We start from the raw sequence: 22,273 nt of genomic DNA, 5'->3' as shown, positions 1-22,273 counted from the left end.
GGATGGATGAGAACATTTTTAAAAATCTGTTGTGTGTAACAGGGAATGTCTTTCCTGTTTCCTGCAAAGAATGCTGGAGTCCTCATTTTGCGTAGCTGGCTAATAAAACATATGACAGCCTCAATTAGAGGCTGCCTGTGCAGCTGAATGTGACAGGTATTTAAAACATTGTTAAATAATAACATAATACTGTGGCACTTGCTTTACACTAACTGGGAAGGGTCACCTCTGCTATAGGCACACACCATTAGTCTCACTCTCTGTTAACCCCCCCCCCCCCCCCCCCCCCCCCCCCCCCCCCCCCCCCCCCCACACACACACACACACAAAGACAGATGCATAAAACAGATTATTAATCATTTGGGGTGTGTTTATTTGTAACAGGTATTACATGGTGGAATACGTAAATCAAGATAGAACCAAAAGAAAAAAATCATCTAAAAACCCACTGTAGAATGTCATATTCATAAAGATAAAAATAATATGTCGATTTACATTAAGAAACTGTTAGCTGAGGTAAAGTTAAAACAGGTCTAGAAATGTTATGTACTTAAACAGCAACGTTTCCCTTTTTATTCAACTTCTTTGCTTGTCTTCTAGTTGTCAAAGTTTTTACGTTAATCAACATTGTAAGTCCAAAAGAGTTTTCGAGTGATATGAGGGACTCTGGCCATAAAATAGGGAGTCACTGGCATCACAGTTAATATAGCTGTAGCAGAGGATACTGCAGTCTGTACTCGGACGGCAGGAGTTTTGGCACCTGACCAACAGGCAGACAAACGGACAGAGCATCACTGTTATCTTAAGGAGTGGTTTTGGGTTGGATGGGATGGAGGAAAGTGGAGTCCTGGCTACAGCGAGTGAGACCGTGTCTGCTGCCTGTAACATAAAAATGATCTTTCTGCTGTGGCACACAGGAATCGGGTGACATCAGCCATGGAGGCTGTTTTTTCTCTTCTCTGGCTAAAAATAATATTTGAGGGGCTCAAGAAGACAAAGAGGGGTCTAGTGCATGGTTTATTGTAGGAGATGGGAGTTAGTACGTTAAGCTGTGATTAAAAAAAGACCCATATCCATGCAAACAAGGAGAAGCGAAACATGGAAAAAGAAAAGAAATGCTGGTATTGCTTGGATTAATGTTAAGAATTTGCATAACTGAAGCCTTCCTATTCTATGGCACAGAAGTCCAGTGGACAGAATGGTTGTTGTTATCATTATTTACAAAATGAGTTTGGCAAACCAACGATCAGATGCCTTAAAGCCATGTTGACTCTATATTTCCTGTAGAGCTGACCCCAGCGGCTTGATTGACTTATAAAATAAAAATTAAAATTTTTTTTTTTCAGTTTGATCTTTTTTTTCCTTTTTTTTTTAAATCATTATTATACAAAAGCTATAGAGAATGAACAGTTCAATCACAGAATCTGTTTAATTTGCAACACTTCCCTCTCAGGGTCCGTTCCTCGGCGTGTCTGGTCCTCTGGCCTCTGTGCGAGTGTGTCTGCAAGTAGACGTTTGGCAAATTACTGTGTGGATGCAGGGTACGTAGGGTGGGGCATAGCTGTGTGTGTGTGTGCAAAAAGTATGTTTTTTGTTGGTGTGTGAGCAGCTCCCAGAGAGTCTGTTTCTGCATAGTGATCCAGCAGACACTCACAAGCGTGGGGGAGAAAAAGCCTGAATGAGCCGACCAATCAGAAGCAGTGATCCTGATAATGGGCCGTCTCTAATAGGCCCAGTTAGAGTTTAGCTCCTCCTGTGGGATCTCCTCGCTACAGATGCAGATTCTGTCCATTAAAACGATGAGTGTGTGTGTGTGGTTGTGTGTGTGTGTTGGAGACAGGGAGGCACTGCTTGACTCAGTCCCCTTCTTGGCAGCAGAGTTTCTGGCCAGACACGGGAGGCAGAGGAAAGACTGTGAGAGCAAAGGAGGAAGGAGGGAAGGAGGAAAAGGAGCAGGTTATGTCTGTAAGGCTGGGTGTGAGTCGCCACAGGGAGAAGAGAAGAGAGGAGAAGACAGCGCAGTGGATGGAGAGCAGGATCTGTCTCAGTGATTGATATCCCTCCTAGCTGGAGTGAATGACCGAGAGGGCTCTCTCCTCTCAGGAGGAGGAAAGACTGCAGAGAGGAGGAGGAGGAGGTCTGTGGGAGCATTGAGGCTCCTCCTGGGAGGTTGTTAGCAGAAAGAGAAGAGGAAGGGCTTGGCAGGCACGGATGTGCCAGACATGCACACACACACACGCAGACACACACACTAACACACTCTCAGAGGTAAAGGGTTCTCCTCCTGTTCTCTCGGTGCTGGTCTGGTCTGTCTTCTTGTGACTCTCTTTATTTCTTCCCTTTGTTGATCTGGGCGTAGAGAGGGTCCTTCCCCTTCTGTCAATGAGAGAGAAAAACATCAAACATACTTCTCCTCGTTAAAGCCTGGCTGTGTGTTTTAAATATGGCTTTGGTGGATTATCTGAATGCTACCAAAACAAAGCCGATTTCATGATTCATTCTTTTAGCTGAACAAATATCAGCAACACACACAAGCCCCGAAGCTGCAGTGGTCGGTTGGGTCTCATACCTAAAACCGCCACCAGATGGCAGTAGCACATTGCTCTAAAGCAACGTCCGGTCAAGTTATCCTTCCCTCTCAAAACCTTTGTAAACGTGTGTGAGCTGCTTGTGTGTGTCATTGTGCATGCACATGCATGCTCTCTCCCTCTAGACTCCCTCCAGGATCAGAATGAATCAGAGGTATAAACTAGCGCCTTTAAAGACCAGTTATGAGTCATCATGTCTGAGTTTCTCCCCAACTGAGCTGGAAGACAACAGCAAATGATGGAACACCCTGCAGTCAGAGGGGTGAGCTCGCTGCACTCGCTCAAAGGGGCCGTTATTACCGTACGCATAATTACAGCCGGCCGCTCAATCTCACACGCAGACAACTTGATTGGAAGCTGGCCTATTATGTTGGAGAAGATTTCCACCACTCAGTGTTTAAGAGTTTGGGGTTCAACTGTAGCTCAACAATGAGGTGGTAGTACAGGATACTCATCTTATCTGATGAAACCTGATGAGCCGACATGAAAGGAATTTCTACTGAGGTGAGAAATGCTAGATGCAAAAAAAATCCATTTCGATTAGTTACTTTGTGCTCTGGGAAATCTATTTTTTTGTATTTTATGGATGAAGTAATGAACTGCATACTAATATAAATAACATTTAATTGCAGCGCTTTTGCTGCTAATGTTCAGAGTTGGTGACTTGTTAGTGGTTAAAAAATCCAGTCTCTTATCCATTCTGCAGCTGGGTCATGACAAATGGTGGCTCATTTGAAAATCCCCTTCAAAATCCAACTTATACCTCACTAGTTGCGTGATCTACCATAGGTCTCATCGTCTCATCTACAGAGTGACTGGTGGTTTAATGCTGGAGGGGGGTGGGGGGGTGGGGGGGAAGGGTGCTTTGGGCTCTGGCTTACAAAGTTGTAAATGTAGAGCCGGCCAAGGCCAGACAGTCAGCAGAAATTAGCTGCCGGCAGCCCTGAGAGAGGTGACAAAGAGGCTGAGACAAGCAGTGACAGCGAGCACACCAGAGCCGCAGCCCGGCAGTGTCACCCCGCATCAACCTGCCGGCGCTGCCAGGCGAGGACGCTTCAGCTCCATCAACCTGATAGAGAGAGAGGAGAGCCGCCTCAGTGTAGGTATGAGTGATGTGCTAGCGTGGCACCAAAGAATCTGGTCTGCCTGGTGTGTGTGTGGATATTTATGTCCATGTGTGTACACATGTGTGTGTATGGTGAGGGCTCAGGGCAGGGTGGGGGTGTGAGATTGCTCAGCGAACCGTTGAAGTTGCCCATTTCACAGCTGAGACTCGGGAGCGTTCGCTGGACATGATGAGATCACCCTTGAAAAAAAACACTTACACTCCCACTAGCCTGAACACATGTCTGTCGGAGCAGGGCGGGGGGGGGGGGGGACAGGCGGCCAGGGCCAGAAGCACACACAACAACCACACACAGATTTTTTGGCTCCAATATGAGCACAGGTGGCGACAGTATCAATCACAGGTGTGCTTGTCTGGGGAAAAAACTGGTCCTCCTGCACAGGTGTGTGTGTTTGGGAAGATGTGTAAAGTCGATTTGATTGAGCAAGTAAACGCCATATGGGAGCGGTGCCATTGGACCTGCACTAAAGCAGTCCACCTACTAGAGTAAGGACTCTGAGCTTTGGGCCATAACAGGTTCCAGCCAGATTCACTGCTTGGTACTCCACATCCACCTGCTGCTCCGCAGCTTTCAGACCGTCTCAATACAAGGACGTGGGCCAACAGGAGAGGGAGGCCGCTCAGTCATCCCTCCTCTTCTCCTGGAGTGGGGAGGCACTTCAGGGCTTCTTGGGTTTTAATTAATGCCAATTAAAACTGGGTAGTCATTAATCTTGGCACCCAAGTATTAGCTGATGAAAACAAAACCATTATATTTGTCCCTGTGTGAGCGCCAGCAGCTATCATTAAGGAGGCACAGTCGAGAACTGTGTGGGTGAGGACACCGGGTTGGGAGGCAGGGATCAAAATGGCTCTCTTCTTTGGAGTGTGTGTTTATGTGTGTGTGCGTGTGTGTCGGAGAGAGTGTGTGAGCTACATTGAATAAGCATATCAAATGCTGATATGTCCATAACAGAAATCTCCAGCTAATGACAGCTGATTGTAGCTTGTCTTTATCAGTTCCATCACTCTACGAAGACACACATATTAACAGAAACATATATAATGTATAAAGTGTCAGCACGCATCACAGTTACACTGAGCTAAAAATCTAACATCAGCATATCGTGCCCAAATCCCAGAAGACGTGCTGCTCATCGAAGTGCACAGTTTCTGATTAGCTGTCACATTGACTTTTGCAGTGAGACGGGTGCTATTTATGGAGGTGGGTGTGAAGACACGACACAAGGAGAGCAGGATGGTCAAAGTTGTCCCGCATGATGAGCACCCCTCACACATTGTTTCAAAAAGTTACACATGACACATGCTCCTTTCATAATCACAAGATACCCACAAAACTCCAGCAGATCCTGATGATCAATCACCTCAAAATGAAACAAAGCACAATGTCATTGATCCACAGTCACACATGTGAAAGAACATTTCAACTCAAATGCATGTCGTGTTCTGAGTATGAGCGAATCTGACAAAAGGTAAACTGAGGTAAACAGTGAAAATGAGGGAAAAAACAACCAGAAAAACAGATAAATGCAGAGATGAAAGAGAAGGGGGCAAAAGTGAAGGAAGGGGGGTATAGATACCTACCATGCCCTGCTGCTATCTAGCTCCCAGCCTCTGGACTGGCCTGTTCTGGGCTGGGCTCTGCTGTCTCACTGGGGCAGGGCGACCCAGAACCACATGCCTAAAGAGGGAGAGGAAGAGGAAGGAAGGGGGTGGAGAGGGAAAAGTCCACAGAGGAGCGTAAGAGGAGGAAATAAAGGAAAAAGCAGAGAGAAGAATAAATCTACAGGGTTTGGAAAAGACTGTAAAACCAGAGCAGACAGGAAGCAGAGTAAATGTGTCAGCAGTCTGAAGGAGAATTAGGAAAACAGAGTCTCTCTTTACAGAAACATCATTGCAAAAACACACACGTTCATTTACAGAGGTGTATTATGAAAGCCTCAGTGGAGTTTGCACCATTGATCCACTGCTTTTCTGTCTCTTTTTTTAAAGCACTGCCGCTTTTTACACCTCACCCCACAGAGAGTGGGAGGCTGTTTCTCCTTTGCACCATCTTTCCTGTCCTCCTTTCTCAGTAACCTTTTCATCGCACCCACTCAGCGCCGCCACCAGTGCCCATTTCTCTGGGTTGTCTAAAGCTTCTGTGTGTTATTCCGGTCTGGTGACATTTTCAGCAGTGAGAAAGTCTTCTAGTTCTTTTCTTTTCTGTTTTTTCTTCAATAATAGCTGGATTTGAGGCATGAAAGTAATGTTTCATGCTTTGGGAAATGGTGAGCAGAAGAGAAATAAGAAACAAGCATGAAAGAAGAAAAATGGGAGGATAAATAGAAAAGTCTTGTTTCTCCGAAGGTCACAGAGTCTTCAAAGATTTTTGTGAAAGGTGAAGAAAGATTGTCTGCCCTCTCTGTGAGTTTTCCTTAATTCCTTACTTTCTATCTTTGGTTAAGGTGCTGCAGCTAAAATAAATATTAATTGCCCCTGAAAGAAGAAGAACTGGGGCACCGTGCCTCCTCTGTCCAACAGAGATAAGTCTGTCCGTACAGAAGTAGTGATGTATGGACGCTACCTGGCTGGTATTAATAACAGCTTAATGATGTCTCTGACAATTCCAGCAGCTAATTTAACGCTGCGTTGACCATGCATTCACACAGGTACACATTCTTCTTTACATTCACCCTCTAACTCACACTTTATGTGTGCATTTTCACATGCACTGACCCAAACATGCGCACACACTAAAAGACATAACAGCATCAGCCTCCTAATCAGCCAGAATGATTACCTGGCCCGCCAACACGGCTACAAAGGCTATTTATCAGCAGATCTTAACACGTTGCGCAGGTTACAGCAGCATAAGGAAGGACTTATTAAGGACACACACACACTCTGCACACACACTTACAGCATCTTCCTCTCCGCTGCGGCTAGGACTGCCGTCTGCTTCTCCAAATGAGTCATCTGTGGGGGGGTCTGTGGCATCCGTGGGGGGGTCGCTGACATGAGAAGCTGAGGATTTGGATGGAGGACTCTGCCTAGGAGCTGGTGTGGGTGCTGCAGGGCAGGACAGGTAAATTACACACTGCTAAACACTCAATGGTATTCTTGATTGATAGATGGATGGAGTGCTTACGGGAGTTGGTGGACGGTGTTGTGGAGGTGACCGGTGTGAGATTCATTTGAGAAATGTCAAAGTCGTCACAGTCGTCCGTGTCCTGGGCCGTGCCCACACGGCTGAAGTAAGTGCTGAATGCCTCTGTGGTTCCTGCTAAGCTGGGCTGATCGGCCTTCTTTGACGGCATCGCTGGAGGCTTTGCCAGCTGGAAATCCTACAGAAATGTGAAAACACAGGTCACTTCTACATTATTCTTCAAAATACACCCCCTACATTTTAAAGATCTAACTTGTTAACAAGGTTGAAATATTCTGATGGAGCTTTCCTCATTTAAATGTTAGAATACATGAATTTCCAGATGAGTCACTTCGTTTATATTCTAAGACATGTTTTGGTCTCTGATGACACAATCTCTGCAGTGTGGTAAGCAAAATCTCCATTTTCCACATTTTACTCGCGTTCTGATGCCCATAACTGTTTATTCATCAGCTTCCCACCTTGAACATCTCCTTGCCCATTTTCTTTCCCCTCTCCCCGTGCTGAGGACTCGACGATGCTGATGGGGAGAGGGCCGAGGCGCTGGCTCCAGCAGATGAATGGCTCTCGCCGGCTGGAGTCAGAGTCGTGACAGGGGTGAGGGTTTGGAACATCGCAGCGGGCAGAGTGCCCACCGGCTGGGCAGGGAGGTAGGCTGTAGGGGGGAAGGCTCCGGCCGCCATGGCTGCCCACTGCTGCTGGGTGGCGGGGAAGATGTTGGCCTGGCCCCAGATCAGAGGCTGGCCGCTGGGCAGAACCTGGGCTACGGGGCCGAGAGGAGACTGGACCCCGAAGGCCAGCGGTGTCTGAGCAGCAAACGCCTGCTGGGACCAGTGCCCCGGAGGTACTGCCCCCATCGTCACATAACCTGGTAGCACAGTAAAAGCAGTCAGTCATTTCATCTTTTTGGTACAATTTTCTCAAATAGCATACAAAGGGAAGAGAAAAAAACCTGTGGAAGTGATTAGAAAACCCGCATATGCTGTTTTTCTTCTACACACAAACCCACACAGATAATAAGACATGCATCACCAGAGAGTGCTGGCCTACTTCTGCCTGCAGCTAATGTGCTGTCTCCTAATGGTCATGGTGAACTATCGTAATTACCTCCAGAATGAGGCAGAGCTCAACACACACTCATTAAAATCACTCAAACTCATCAGTGAAAGGTATTTCTTATTACACCTTTGCAAATCCCCCGTTTCTGGTCTCGAGTAGTTAAATGTACGAGAAAGTTGACACTTAACCTCAGACGCTGTGACTTGCACAGATGAGGGAGTGAACAAAGGTGAAGAGTTGAGTAGATAAGAAGATCTTGGAACACCATGAAATCATTCACAGAAGTCCGACACACCCGAAACTCCTCACTACACACATCTCAGAGTCAGCATGTGTTACTGCTTTCTTTTGACCATCTGCATCAGAGGCAGCAAGTTAATACTGCACTTCATATGCAACACACAACCGGCGCACCTTTTTCTTCACTTTACCCTCATTTGCATTTCAATTCTGTTTATCCCAACAACAACCCCCCCATCCAGGTTTTCTCTCTCCTTGGCATCCGAATCTTCTGACTCTCCTGCTTCCTCCCCGTCTCCCGCTGCGTTTGTTTCCCCTTTGCTTGCAGCAGTGGTGTATTTAAGCAGAAAATTAACAAGGTCTTACCTGAGGGCACAGACGCAGGATTGAAGGGAGCAAACAGTTCAGTGGGGGGCTGCAGGCCCTGCGAGGGGTCGAGGGTGTTGGCAGGAGAGGCAGGGGTCTGCATGGGTGGAAGGTCGAGTCATGAAATGATTTAAAAAAAAAACAAAAAACTGAAAACACTTAAATTATTTAATAAGAAAACGCACAACGCAGGTAAAGCTACTACTCACTGATGGAGAGGTGATGTCAGGAGGTGTAGACATGTCTCCGAAAATCTCTAACTGGCTGATATTCTGAGAGTTAGAGAGAGTAAATACTTTGGTCAGGCACAAATGCTTGGCTTCTGCAAGCAGATGAACAATTCCTGAATCGGCTCTCATACCCGTGCAACATGCATCACAGACTGCATGCAACACCACACTAGCTTGGCAGGTTATTCACACCTACCTGAGCACTGCAGCATCAACAGAGAGGAGGTAACAGAGAGGTGAAGAGAGATGGGATAATGAGATGAAATGATTATGATGACATACCCACCATTAAGTTATTGCAACTTTTGTCATCTGCTTCTAAGGATGCTTTCCATCAGCTGATCTCAGAGCAGAGGGCCACTCTCCTAACATCATTACTGTACAAGTGTCTTCTGGGCAAGTCATTAATGTCTTCCTCTTGTAGAAGATATGTGTTGTGTCTCAGAGGGAATAACTATCAAAGGCAGCAGGCTTTCTTTTTGATCTGGATTTGTTCTGTATCGTTCCATTTTCTTTCAGTCATGATCCTTCTCTTTAGTATCTCCCTCTTTTTTGTGCATTAATAATATCTTTAGGCCAGTGGCGAGGAAAGGAATCTATTTTTAGTTGATAAAGGAATTTAAGCCTTGAATACATGGTCAGAGATTTGCATAAATCATGGATGCGGATCATTTCTTTAGAGATAATGAATGTTCTTAGAATATCTTCCCTCTTGCTCACTCTCTTAGGTCATGCAAACCACAAAGTTCTTTCTTCGTCTATCAGAAAATGGATCGGCAACCATGGTCTTTTCAACTTATGAGTCCAGATTGGTGCGCAAAGTTGTTTTTTTTTTCTGTTCTGCAATTCACACAATGAGGGAAAAGTTGTTGGATTACCTATATGATGTGATAATTTTTTTTTTTTTCACTTTAACTTACTCTATTAACAAATTAGGCCTAAATATACAAAAAAAAAAAAAAAAAAAAAAAACAGAAACAAAAAGAAAAACTCATGAAATCTAAACAGAAACAGTTTGGAGAGCAGTATCAGCTGATTTGACCGCTGTTGACTTCTGAGACAAAATGATGAAAAAGTATAAATATGTAGATAGACATGCAACACCTGCCTATTTCATCCCACTTTCTTACTATATCATGCTTAGATAATAAATATTTTTGTACTATCAAATAAAAACGATCATATCTCCAGTTATATATGGACTACCAATGTCAAACAAAGACAGACTGTGACTTTTAAATACAGTATCTCACAAAAGTGAGTACACCCCTCACATTTTAGCAAATATTTAGTTTTATCTTTTCATAGGACAACAATGAAGACATTACACTTTGATATAATGTACAGGAGTCAGTGCACAGCTTGTTCAACAGTGTAATTTTATTTTCCCCTCAAAACAACTCAGCACACAGCCATTCATGTATAAACCACTGGCAACAAAAATGAGTACACCCCAAGTGAAAATGTCCAAATTCAGTCAATATTTTGTGTGTCCACCATTATTTTTCAGCACAGCCTTAATCCCGTTGGGCATTGAGTTCACCAGAGCTTCACAGGTTGCCACTGGAATCCTCTTCCACTCCTCCATGACAACATCACGGAGCTGGTGGATGTTAGAGACCTTACGCACTTCCACCTTCCGCTTGAGGTGGCCCCACAGATGCTCAATAGGGTTAAGGTCTGGAGACATGCTTGGCCACTCCATTACCTTGACCCTCAGCTTCTTTAGCAGGGCAGTGGTCATCTTGGAGGTGTGTTTGGGGTCGTTGTCATGTTGGAATTCTGCCCTGCGGCCCAGTTTCCTCAGGGATGGGATCATGCTCTGCTTTAATATGTCACAGTACATCTTGGCATTCATGTTTTCCTCAATGAACTGTAACTCCCCAGTGCCGGCAGCACTCATGCAGCCCCAGACCATGACACTCCCACCACCATGCTTGACTGTAGAGAGGACGCACTTGTCTTGGTATTCCTTACCTGGTTGCCGCCACACACGCTTGACACCATCCGACCCAAATAAGTTTATCTTGGTCTCATCAGACCACAGGACATGGTTCCAGTAATCCATGTCCTTATTCTGGTTGTCTTTAGCAAATTGTATGCGGGCTTTCTTGTGCACCATCTTTAGAAGAGGCTTCCTTCTGGGACGACAGCCATGCAGACCAATTTGATGCAGTGTGCGGCGTATGGTCTGAGCACTGACTTGCACACCCCCGACCTCTTCAACCTCTGCAGCAATGCTGGCAGCACTCATGCGTCTATTTCCCAAAGATAATCTCTGGATGTGACGCTGAGCACGTGTGCTCAACTTCTTCGGGCGACCGTGACGAGGCCTGTTCTGAATGGAACCTCTGCTTTTAAACCGCTGTATGGTCTTGGCCACCGTGCTGCAGCTCAGTTCAAGGATGTTGGCAATCTTCTTGTAGCCTAGGCCATCTTTATGAAGAGCAACAATTCTCTTTTTCAGATCATCTGAGAGTTCTTTGCCACGAGGTGCCATGTTGACTCTCCAGTGTCCAGTATGAGAGAGTTTGAGAGCGTTAACACCAAATTTAATACACCTGCTCCTCATTCACACCTGAGACCGTGTAACACTAATGAGTCACATGACAACAGGGATTCAAAATGGCTAATTGGGGCCAATTTGGACATTTTCACTTGGGGTGTACTCATTTTTGTTGCCAGTGGTTTATACATGAATGGCTGTGTGCTGAGTTGTTTTGAGGGGAAAATAAAATTACACTGTTGAACAAGCTGTGCACTGACTCCTGTACATTATATAAAAGTGTAATGTCTTCATTGTTGTCCTATGAAAAGATATAACTAAATATTTGCTAAAATGTGAGGGGTGTACTCACTTTTGTGAGATACTGTATGTACCTTTTAAGTGAAGTTGATATCTGTACTTCAGGTGACCTCAATTTTTTATGTGTGTGTGTGTGCTTTATGACACTTTGAGAAGTGAAAGTGGCCGTAAGGGTTAGGATCATGAGAGGATTTTTATAGCAAAGTTTTTGTAAATGTGTAATAACACAGATTTAGCTTTTAGGGGAAAACTTCTGCATTACCACTTTAAAAAATCATCTGCTTGAAACTAATAGAGATTTTTGTCTACCGTCCCTCGTCCGCACATGGATACATGTAGGTATGAACATAAAAGAGCACCCATACAGTAGTCTAAAAAACTGACAAAAACCTCCTGAATAAAACTGGTTGCTATAGCAACAGCAAAGTTGCATGTTTAATTCATAAATGACAGAGGTCAATAGTTGGGGTCACTTCTGAGCAGAGAGGAACAATTGAGGTGCAGCACAGATAAGGATGTGAAGACAAAAGTTCATCTGAGGATGTGAAGATTGACGATAAAGGCTAACCTTTAGGAAAAATTGTTCCCTGCTGAAAATCCTCGTTGTATGTTTGTAGAGCACCTTACCTGAGTAACCATTCCCAGGTCTAAGTCTATCAGATCTGCCTGCTGCCTCTGCTGATGTTCACTTTTCTGTTGTTGGAGAGGTTGTTCATGATAATGATGACGCTGATGAAGATGGCGGGGGGTGTTTTGATGTCCATTCTGCAATCACAACCCCAGTGTTAGATGGCAGGTGGGATGAAAATGTTCTCTCACACAAACATGTTAGTTGTTGCTCATACACTCTCAGACAGAAAAGGGAATGAGACTTCTTATTAAAATGGAGAATATGACAAGCACACACACACATATACACACAAACTCAGAAAAAGGTTCTTCTTGTCAGACTTAACGACCAAAATGAAGATTTATAGAGGTTCAAAGATTATATCCCACCTTTAGAATAAACTTAAGTACTGAGCTGGAGTTTAAACCCCATTTGTGTTTCTGTAAATCCTGCTCCCCAGCATCAGGAATCAGTGTGAGACTGAGATGCAGGCAGGAACAGCAAGAGGAGCTGGATTAACTCACACGCTTTATGTCAGAACACAGAGAGGGAGTGTGTTACATTACAAGTAAAAAACAGCAGCCTTTGTGCTATCAAACCACTATAATAACACATGAAATGATTATGGATTTTGCTCTCAGCAGATGTGAGGGTACACAGCACATACAAAGTCATTTTCAGCAGCACTAGAAAGACGACCAGTTCTACCATTCCTCTTCTCCAGCCCTGGCACTAAAACATGATGTGTGCACTGGCCTGGCGAAGCAGTGCAGTATTTGTCGCAGGACAGTATTGCTGAGTATGTTGCATTTGTTGGATGAAAGCATGAGATATGGCCATCATTAGCTGATACTGAAAAACAATAACACGCTGCCCGATACTAATCAGTTCTGAAAGCACCAGCCATTTTTCTGCTGAAAGTTTTCTTTTCTGAAAATCTGAACTCATAATGATTCATTTCAGTCTTGCTCATGAAACACATTTATCTGTATTTTCTTTTTGTAGCTTGCATGCATGCATTTAACCAGACTATTTATGAAGCTCATAGCATCTGCCATCCTCGCTAAAAACTGCAGTCTGCTGCTGACCAGCCCTCAGTTTGTCCTTGCATCTTCACTCACTCCATCTCCTGCCAATTATCCCTTTGTGGCAATTAGACACTCCTCGCCATCTCTTTGCCCAGCCCAAAGTCTTCATCAGTGCAGCCGCCTACTATCAATTAGCCATCTCCAGGGAAACAGTAATTACCTGTGCACATGTGTTCAGCATACAATTAAAGCATCCCCTTTAATTAACGCCACCTTGCTGATCCCCTGCCGTGTGACTGATCATGATGGCATGCAGCACAAACACTGCTGGCCTGCCACATTCAAACATACCAATAACAGACACACAAATCTGAACAAAAACACAGCCAGACACTTTCAAATTCCACTTCTGCGATTCCTAAACCTTAATAAGTTCATGGAGAAATATGTCAGGAAGGAGAGTAAAACAGTGCAGCAGCTGCAGAGAGAACAGGGACAACTCTCAGTTTAACTCATACATGAACACCCTCATCACTGCATGCACCTGTGTGACTATTTTCTAATATAACCTTTATTTAAATGATGACGCTAAAACAACCTGAAGTGTGATTTACTGATATGATCATTTTATATCACATATTAGTTATTCAGTGTTCGAGTGGAGTCAATGTGTTTGCCTGGTGGAAATGTGCTGACCTCTACATGTGGACTCTGAGGTAGCGAACGCCTCTGTTGATTCAACACACTCTTTCAGGTCTTACAGGATCAAGAGCTCAGTAGATTGAAATGGCCTTTTGTGTGAATGTGTATGTGTGTGTGCTTTATTGATTTGCCATCGTTTAAGAAGGTGACAGAGTAAACAGCAGAAGAGACTGCGGCAGACAGGAGGTCACGTTTGAGCTGATGGGATCATTTCATCTCAGGTGTATTGTGCACACATTCACTGATGTCATCTAACTCCGCTGTCCACTGTCAGTCTTGCTGAGAGGACCGCCAATTTCTGATGCTAGCTAGAGAAAACTGTGGTGACAAGCCTGATGACTGAATGAGGGAGATAATATCCTGTTGTCTTTGTGTTTTCCTAACATTTCTACAATAATTTAAGTCCTGTAGTCTAAATTACTTCTGAGTTAGTGATTATAAATTTATGAGTTACAGAAAAACAAAGTACACCCTCTTTCAATTCTAATGTTCTACATGCCAGGTCACAACAAGAAATTAAATTGTCTCTACCAGGTCTTAAAATGAGGTAAATACAACTGAAATGAAGAGCAACACGGCCATTATTTATTCAACAAAACATCAGTGTGTAATTTCAAGCCATTACTTAATAACTTGAAGGAGTTTCTTGTTGAGTCATTGACTGTAAGGTGTCCAGGTCCTGTGGCTGCAAAGCCAAGTCCAAACCATCACCATTTAGGTTGTCTGAAGCAGTAGCGGAGATAGACTTTTATACATGGGGTGGCCAGAGGGTGGGCAAGAGTTTATCAGTGGGGCATACTAAGAAAAGAAATTATTGTTTTCTTCTCTTTAACACATACACTTGTTTACATTGATGTAATAACTGTGGTCACATTAGAGAGACATGAGACATAAAACATTGTTTTATCTGTCTTATGTCTGACCACAATAACTAGCATGGCTAGCTCCATGTTGGTAGCTACCAGGCTGCTGACACTGTCAGAAAAGTTAGAAATATCCCTTTCTCTTCATTTTTATATACTTCTGGACAAAATAAGACTGATTACAGGCTATGTTTCTCTACATGTTCATGTTGTAGCTTACTTTCAAATCAGCTAGCAGTGTTGCTAGCATCCTGTTTAAATTAAACTGGATCATGAAGCTCTAGCTCAAAATCTCTTCTAGAAATATGCAACCAAATGTAAATGTAAAAAAAACAAAGATAACTAATTAGGAAACTGCTTTTAAATTTTCTTCAAACTAATGTAGTTACTGGTAATCCTCAGTTGTCTGAAAAGATAATTCTGGCCTTGTCCAATGACCTGTCAATCACCTGCGGTGCCACCCTGGCCGCCCCGAATGAAAGCTAATTTAGCATCTGTCTTGCATCCTGTCTCTTGTCTGAGCTATCTCCAGAAAGTAAAATTGACTTCAAAGTTCTTGTATTAGTTTTTAAAGCGTTTGATGATTTTAGTTCTAATAATTTATCTGACTTGCTTTAAGATTTTCAACCTCTCAAAGCCATCAGGTCAACACTGACAAATCCTTTGTTTACTCCTAAAGTTATGACAAAGACTTATTGAGAAGCATCATTTAGTTTTATGGTCCTCTTTTATCAAACCACCTTCCAGAGGAGCTGAGGGCAGCTGGGAGTGTTGACATTTTTAAAAGAAAAGTTCATATACTGAGCAATATTTACTGTCAGTGAGGGTTAAGACAGTGCTTTTGATGAACACCATTGTTCTTATATATTTGTATGTGTGCATGTCTCATGGGCTTGTGGTTGGTGGTGATCGGATGGGTAATGCAGTGTGGCTGTAATGTGTTTTTATTTTTCACAATAGAAAAACCCATCTTTTAACAATTACACAACTTCCTGACACTAAATAACTGTTTTGATGTCAGGTTATCAGCCACATCACAGCTCTGAGACTGCTCTAGTTAAGGTCTTCAATGACATTCAGTTAAACACAGATAGAAGCAACATTTACGTCCTGGCAAAACTAGATCTCAGTGCTGCATTTTACGAGGTTGAATATAATATCTTACTAGACAGGCTAAAAAACTGAGTAGGACCTTCTGGCACAGCAACAAACTGGTTTAAGTCCTATTTAAAAGATAGGAACTACGTTGTGTCTATTGGTAACGATAGCCCTGAGCAAATAAAAATAACCTGTGGAGTTCCCCAAGGCTCCATCTTGGAACCACTGCTGTTCAACATTTACATGCACCGATTTGCTTAAATGATGAAAAACAACTAAATATGTTACCATGACTATGTTGATGACATACAAATCTACATACTGTAACATTTCACTAGGTGAGTACAGTCTAATCCAAACACTGATCAAATGCAGTGATAATATTCCATTAGATGTGCTAGAACTTCCTTTAGTTAAAACAAAATGCACATAATTTTTTTTTGGCGCTAAGGAAGAAAGTCCATCAGACAGCTGCAGTAAATAAGTAGTAAGTACTGCTGCTGCTGAAGTCCTCATGAAGACCAAAAAAGTGCATCATATAAGTCCAGTCCTCAGATCTTTACACTAGCTTCCTGTTTGTCAAAGAATTTACTTTAAAAGCAGCGTTCAGCTTTTATGCTTCTCACATGTGGAACAAACTCTCAGAAAACTGCAAGTCTTCTGCAACTCTCAGCTGCTATAAATCAAGGTTAAAAACTTTCATATTTGCTGCTGCTTTTAATCAAAAAAACTGCTAATTCCTTACATTGTAACTTATTTATTGCATTTTATATTACTCTATTTGAGCTTTTTCAGTTATTTAATTTATTTTATTTCAGTTTAAAGTTTGATTTCAAAATTTTTCAATGCAGAAGCATAAAAATAAAGCTTCCTTTGCACCCTGCTGTAATGCTTTTAACATTTTATGTAAGATATTTTTAAATATATCTTCTGTATGAAAGGTGCTATAGAAATAAAATTTGATTGATAAAGTCACTATGATGTCAACTCTTGTCTTATCTATTGCTCTGTCACTTTCTCTCTTTTCCTCCAATAATGTTCTCTGGGGTTTCTTTGCAAAATGAGCCACAGAGCACATTCAAAACAACCTTGTGCTGATATCCAGTTGCTGGTGTGTGACACGATACCGTAAAGCAAAATGCAGCTGTCAGATATCAATGTACATTCAGGGCCTCCGGGGGATGGGCACATGGGCTGTGGGTGGGCGGCCCTTCCTCCATCCCCTCCCTTTGTGACCTCTCTCCCCCTGATTTTATTTACATGTTAGACACTACCACATTTAACAGTACTGCACTACACACATAACACACACTCACACACACTGAGGGAGTCCTGAGGGGGTCCTGCTGCCTGGCGGGGGGGGGTGAATGGGTAAGGGTTGGGGTAAAAATGTTTTTGTTTTTTTTTTTTGGGAGGGGGGAGGACCTGCGGACATGTTCTTGTCCCTGGGGTGCCTAGCCTTGGTGTTGGGTTGGCGTGGCCCACGGTGGTTTTGCCTGGGGCGGTTGGGCCCCATTGGGTTCCTGGGTGGGGCTCTGCTGGGGGGAATGGGTGGCCCTTGGGCCTGTGGGGTGCCTGCCCTTCGTGCGGCCCGCGCCGCAGCGCCTGGCGCCCGCTGGGCCTGCTCACCATCGCCCTGGGCTGCCCGGTGCCCCTGCCCCGTTGCGCCGGGGGTTCCGGTCCGGGGGCCCCTCTGCTCTGGTCCGGGTGGGCCGCTGCTCTGTCTGCTTTGGCGGTGCAGGGCTTGGTGCCCACGGACCTGCTTGGCCTTTGGGGCCTCGGGCTCCCCCCGTCCCCCGCTGATGCTTCGGGGTGCGGCGTGATTGCAGCCCCCTTGCGGGTACACATTTCCTCCCTGTTGCATGGCCACACATGTATGTTAACACGTGCATGCTCACAAACGTGCTCGTCTCTCCATCCGCTTCTCACTAGATGTAGCTGATGTTTGTGTGTTGGTACGTTTATCTGCAGGTACGTTTGATGACTATTGTAATTTTTCATATCATCATCATCCTATTTTTCTTTTGGTATCATGTAGTACTGTGGTAGTTTATATTGTTGTGGTTTTTTTTTGTGATATGTTCTGGGCAGCATAGACAACTGTTATTTCCACATTTTAATCCTGTCCTTTTCTCCCTTTTTTTTTTTTTTTTTTTTTTTTTTCTTTCTCTCTTCCTCTATCTCCCTGTCAGGTTCAGCACTGGCATATAAAGACTAAAGAAAATAAAATTACAATAAAAATAATAAAAATATCAAGGGCAGCCATGTATATAACATGTCTCCCTTGGTAGAGCAAATCTGTCAAGCAAAATATGGCACACAGACCACCGTTCTGTATGTTAGGATGCTGGACAGGACAGGGTTAAAAAAAAAAAAAAAAAAATGCAGCTGTCACATGATGCTCCACGTTGGAAAGAAAAGCTGTGAAGTGCAGTTTCTCAGCTCAAAATAGGTCAGAAACAAGAGTTTTAAGGTTCTAAACTTGCTTTAAAATGCTGTTGTCGAGATGTTGTTATTTTTGTTCCTTGTTTTTCAAGTTTCTCTGAGCATTGCATGTTCTGACCTTGGGGTAAACTTACAGGGATGCCCACTCTTAAAATATTAGCACTGTCTTGGATCTTTTTCTACATGAGAATAATTTCTGGCTGCAGTCATGGACTTCAAATTAATTTAATCTCTATAGATTTGTGAGCAGCTTGTCTAAAGAGGACCCTTTTGTAATTTATGTCTTAATACATAAAAACTTCAGAATTGAAATAGGACGAGTTTTCATTTTTCCCAACTGTAAACCATCTTGATTACGACTCAGCTGCAACTGTGGTTATCATGTCTTCCCAATTTGTCCTTCATCAGTGTCATGAGAATGTTATAATACTTAATAATTATTGCATTTTGTTCTTGCACATGCAGTGGGATCAGTGACTGAGGTGACACACTCTTGAAATAGTTAATGAATACAGAGTGTAGCAGCAGCAGCTTACACCCTTCTAAGCCTGAGTTTATTTTGAAATTGTCTGCTCTGAAAGACACTGTTAAGTATCTGTGATGCATTTCTATACCTATTATCCCTGGCCACAGTTACTCCCTATGACAGACCTTGAATCAAACAAAGATCTAAATTTATTACATCCAAATCAGAATGAACACCTTCTCCAGCTGGTTGCACAAGAGCGAAATATTGGATTTTGTCACGTTTAGACACCTACCAACCGGAAGGCAATCCAAATAGCAGCATGTGCTGTGGGCTGGCTAAGGAGAGAACAAAAATACTATGGTGCCTATAAGCTTCTTACCAAATCTGGGAATAATAAGCAGCCAGAAAAACTGCAAGACTGATTTCACCAAAGCTCAAAGAGCAGGACTGTGACTGCCAAGGAGTCCAGGTTTAGCAGCTTAAGGATAAAAGACCTACTGCCAGGCAATACACACGGTGATGGGTAGTCCTGAGGGAACGCACAACCACAGGAAATGATAGATATACTGAAGAAGGTGTTGCATATAGCCAGAACATCCACTCCCACACATCCTCAGGACGATTTTAGCATATTAAATCCAGCAGCAATATAACTAGCATCTTTATAGGCAGATAAAGAGCAGATGAGTTATAGAGCAGCATGACATTGCTGAAGGTCACCTTTCATTATGAGCACAGGCAGTTTAGCTGTAACTGGAGCTTAAAGATATAACGCACATATACAAACACTCATAAACTGTAGATTTCTGGTTGCCAAAAGCTCTGACTTGTATGCATCAACAGGAAGAAAAACTCTTCATCAACTTTAGATACAGATTTAGGAAATAACACAATGCATAGTTATAGTCAGATATAGAAATAAAATCCATTAAAAATGCATAAAGACAGAAAATGAGGTCAATGCAATCTGAGACACAGTCATGCAAGTTCTTGCTGTTGTTCATCACTGACTAACCACAGCCGGGCATGCTTCACCGAGGTGCACTGACATGACACACATATTTAAACATTCAAACACACATTATTCCAGTTAACCATAAGGAGCAGGCACCATGGAGCACGAGGAGGAGGGCACCAGCCACCAGCACAAGCAATACACCAGCACAGCAAACTGCATAAAGCACTGAATCCCAGCAAACCTCTCAGGAGGGGGAGGATCAGATAGTCTCCCTGTATGGGGAGGTGTGTTAACAGGAAGCAGAATCGCAGCAAAATTAGAGAACTGAAGGAAATTCTTTGATTAATGGCGACACAAGCTGAGAGGTTTGTCTGAGAGGGGGAGGCAGGCTGGGAGAGAGGGAGGTGGGGGTGATCAGAAAACGGGCAAACACTTGGTCACTCACTGGGTGTCGCTTTGGGACGTCATAGACCCCTTCCTTCTGCTGACTGGTGGGAACCTACACAATCGACCAATAGATTCAGAGAACAGCCAAGAGAGCCTGTTACCTCTGGATCAATAAGCAATAAGACATTAAACATGACTGTTCCAGCACTGCAGCACAACGGATGCCTGCACAAATCCCTGGAACCTGCCTATTAAGAAATCATGTCAATCACTGGTGGTTTATATGTGTGTGCACGGAGGGTCAGGATTAAAATCTGTGAAGTGAGAGCTGATCTACTGGGTTAATAAAGGGTGGATAAGGCTGCTCATCACACCCACAGACATGTAATAACTCAGACTGTCACACGTGCTGAGACATGTAATATCTCCATGTCACACAAACAAAAGGTTTTCAACATGTGTGAGATCAGAGGTTTGGATAAGAATATTCCCAAGGTTTAGTTTATCCTAAAGTGACACAAGGTTTGGAAAGTTCTCAGTCAGACTAAGAGGAAAATGAAAAATCAAACTAATAAAAAATAAGGACATCTCATTCTTTGTCCTCCTTTCAATGCCTTGTTTGCTGCTTTCTTATGTATATTTCCAGAAGCGGCCATCTTTATTCATACATTAGTTCCTCTGTGGCTGGAGGCTGGCTGACGCTCACGTTTCTTATGCCTGATGTGTGTGAAGGGATTTGCTCTGATGTGTGTTTGTGTACGACAGTGCATGCGCCAGAGCTCCCTCCACCACCCCCTATTTCCAATCCATTTTATTTAAAGATCAAACGTGAGGCTGGTGATTAATCTTTCTTTCCCATTGCTTTTCTTTCATCTCCTCGAGACTGAGGGAGGGGAGGTGCAAAAATGAGGAGGGGTCCGCCTTCCACACGGGCCAGGAATAACCTTCGTATTCCCTCCACGCGCACCTCCCCCCTCCGTCATCCCTTGGAGGTCTACCCACATCTCTGAGGAGTGCACCCTCCCGGACTAGCTAGCTTTAGCTTTATAAACCCTCTGGGAAGTGTTGTCTGGCAGCTTTCCGCTGATTCTGACACTATTATTTCTTGTATCCACATTTTATGTGTTAAAAACAGAAGCAATTAATTTTATGTGCAGGCCACAATACATTTATCCCATTAAAGAGTAATGTAGCTGGTACAGATCGGACAGTAAATGGAAGATAAAATTTTCTGTGGCTTAAATTACTTTGAGCAACTCTTTGTCAGCAGTTTAACTAAAATAACTGTAGTTTAAAGCTAAAGAAGGCACAAGCAAACGAGATGAGCTTGTGAGTACCTGATAAATGCTCTCTTCTGACTGGTCACGGATGGGTTCGTGTCCCGCCTCAAACACAATGTACTACACCGTGAGCAGCAGGGGGAAAGGAAAGAGGAGGAAAATTTGCAACATAAAAAAATTGAGAGAGAAGTTGTGAAACTGCAGAGGTGATTAGTTAAACAGTAATATGTTCTCATTAAAAAGCAGCTGAAAACAGATCCCAGTGACACATGGAAGAGACTTAAAGCAGCCAGAATTACCAAAAAAAGAAGAAGAAGAAAAGAAAACACCAGCTAAACATGCAATCACAACCACATACCTATGAACACACAGATATGAGTGTCTCCTACTAAATGGCTCTTTGCAAACCGTCTGCTACTACCACACTGTACCCAGACAGGAGCTGTCTCCCCACAGTGCACACAGAGAGGAGCAAGCTGGAAATGCAGCAGGTGACAGCAGTGACATGATTGGTCAGGAAGTTACCTGGTAGACCGGGTCCTCCAGATCCTCCTCCAGTATTGTCTGCAGACCAGCGGCAGCAGGAAAGAAGGGGCGAGATCAAACAAAGAAGGAGAGAAGAGCAGAGGGGAGAGGACAGAAGAGAGGGAAGAGGCAGAGAGTTAAGGCAGTGGAATAGAAAGAGTAGGCAGACAGCACAGAAAGACTTGTCAGCATTTAGATAATCATTTGCCAATCATCAGAGGGAAAGAGACAGAAAGATAAAGAGAAATTAAGCAGGAGATGTAAAAAAGGCAGAACAGAGGAAGGCGAAATAAGCACAATGCGCAGATGGTGCTCCATTTTTTATTCTTTGATGACTTTTCAAGT

At 43.5% G+C, this 22,273-nt stretch overlaps 1 protein-coding gene across 13 annotated transcripts in view; it reads right to left on the bottom strand.

Annotated features, from left to right (window-relative positions):
* Nucleotides 1-349: 349 nt before the first annotated feature.
* Nucleotides 350-22,273, bottom strand: part of dab1a (DAB adaptor protein 1a) — a 92,413-nt gene continuing 70,489 nt past the window's right edge. For 3 of the 13 annotated variants that reach the window (XM_042005290.1, XM_042005288.1, XM_042005289.1), the window contains exons 7-17: nucleotides 21,929-21,967; nucleotides 21,461-21,523; nucleotides 20,182-20,235; nucleotides 12,191-12,328; nucleotides 8,737-8,799; nucleotides 8,528-8,624; nucleotides 7,321-7,730; nucleotides 6,845-7,040; nucleotides 6,617-6,765; nucleotides 5,299-5,395; nucleotides 350-2,376 (exon numbers count right to left, since the gene is read on the bottom strand). In XM_042005290.1, the coding sequence (XP_041861224.1) occupies nucleotides 5,315-5,395; nucleotides 6,617-6,765; nucleotides 6,845-7,040; nucleotides 7,321-7,730; nucleotides 8,528-8,624; nucleotides 8,737-8,799; nucleotides 12,191-12,328; nucleotides 20,182-20,235; nucleotides 21,461-21,523; nucleotides 21,929-21,967 (1,290 nt within the window). In that variant the 3' untranslated portion in view covers nucleotides 350-2,376; nucleotides 5,299-5,314. The remainder of the gene's footprint in view (nucleotides 2,377-5,298; nucleotides 5,396-6,616; nucleotides 6,766-6,844; nucleotides 7,041-7,320; nucleotides 7,731-8,527; nucleotides 8,625-8,736; nucleotides 8,800-12,190; nucleotides 12,329-20,181; nucleotides 20,236-21,460; nucleotides 21,524-21,928; nucleotides 21,968-22,273) is intronic. The other 10 variants (XM_042005291.1, XM_042005292.1, XM_042005296.1 and 7 more) reach the window with 10 other exon arrangements.

Source organism: Melanotaenia boesemani, chromosome 14 (genome assembly GCF_017639745.1).
Source record: "Melanotaenia boesemani isolate fMelBoe1 chromosome 14, fMelBoe1.pri, whole genome shotgun sequence".
NCBI lineage: Eukaryota > Metazoa > Chordata > Actinopteri > Atheriniformes > Melanotaeniidae > Melanotaenia > Melanotaenia boesemani.
The sequence above is the reverse complement of the archived record's forward strand: the minus strand, read 5'-3'. Positions and strand labels throughout refer to the sequence as shown.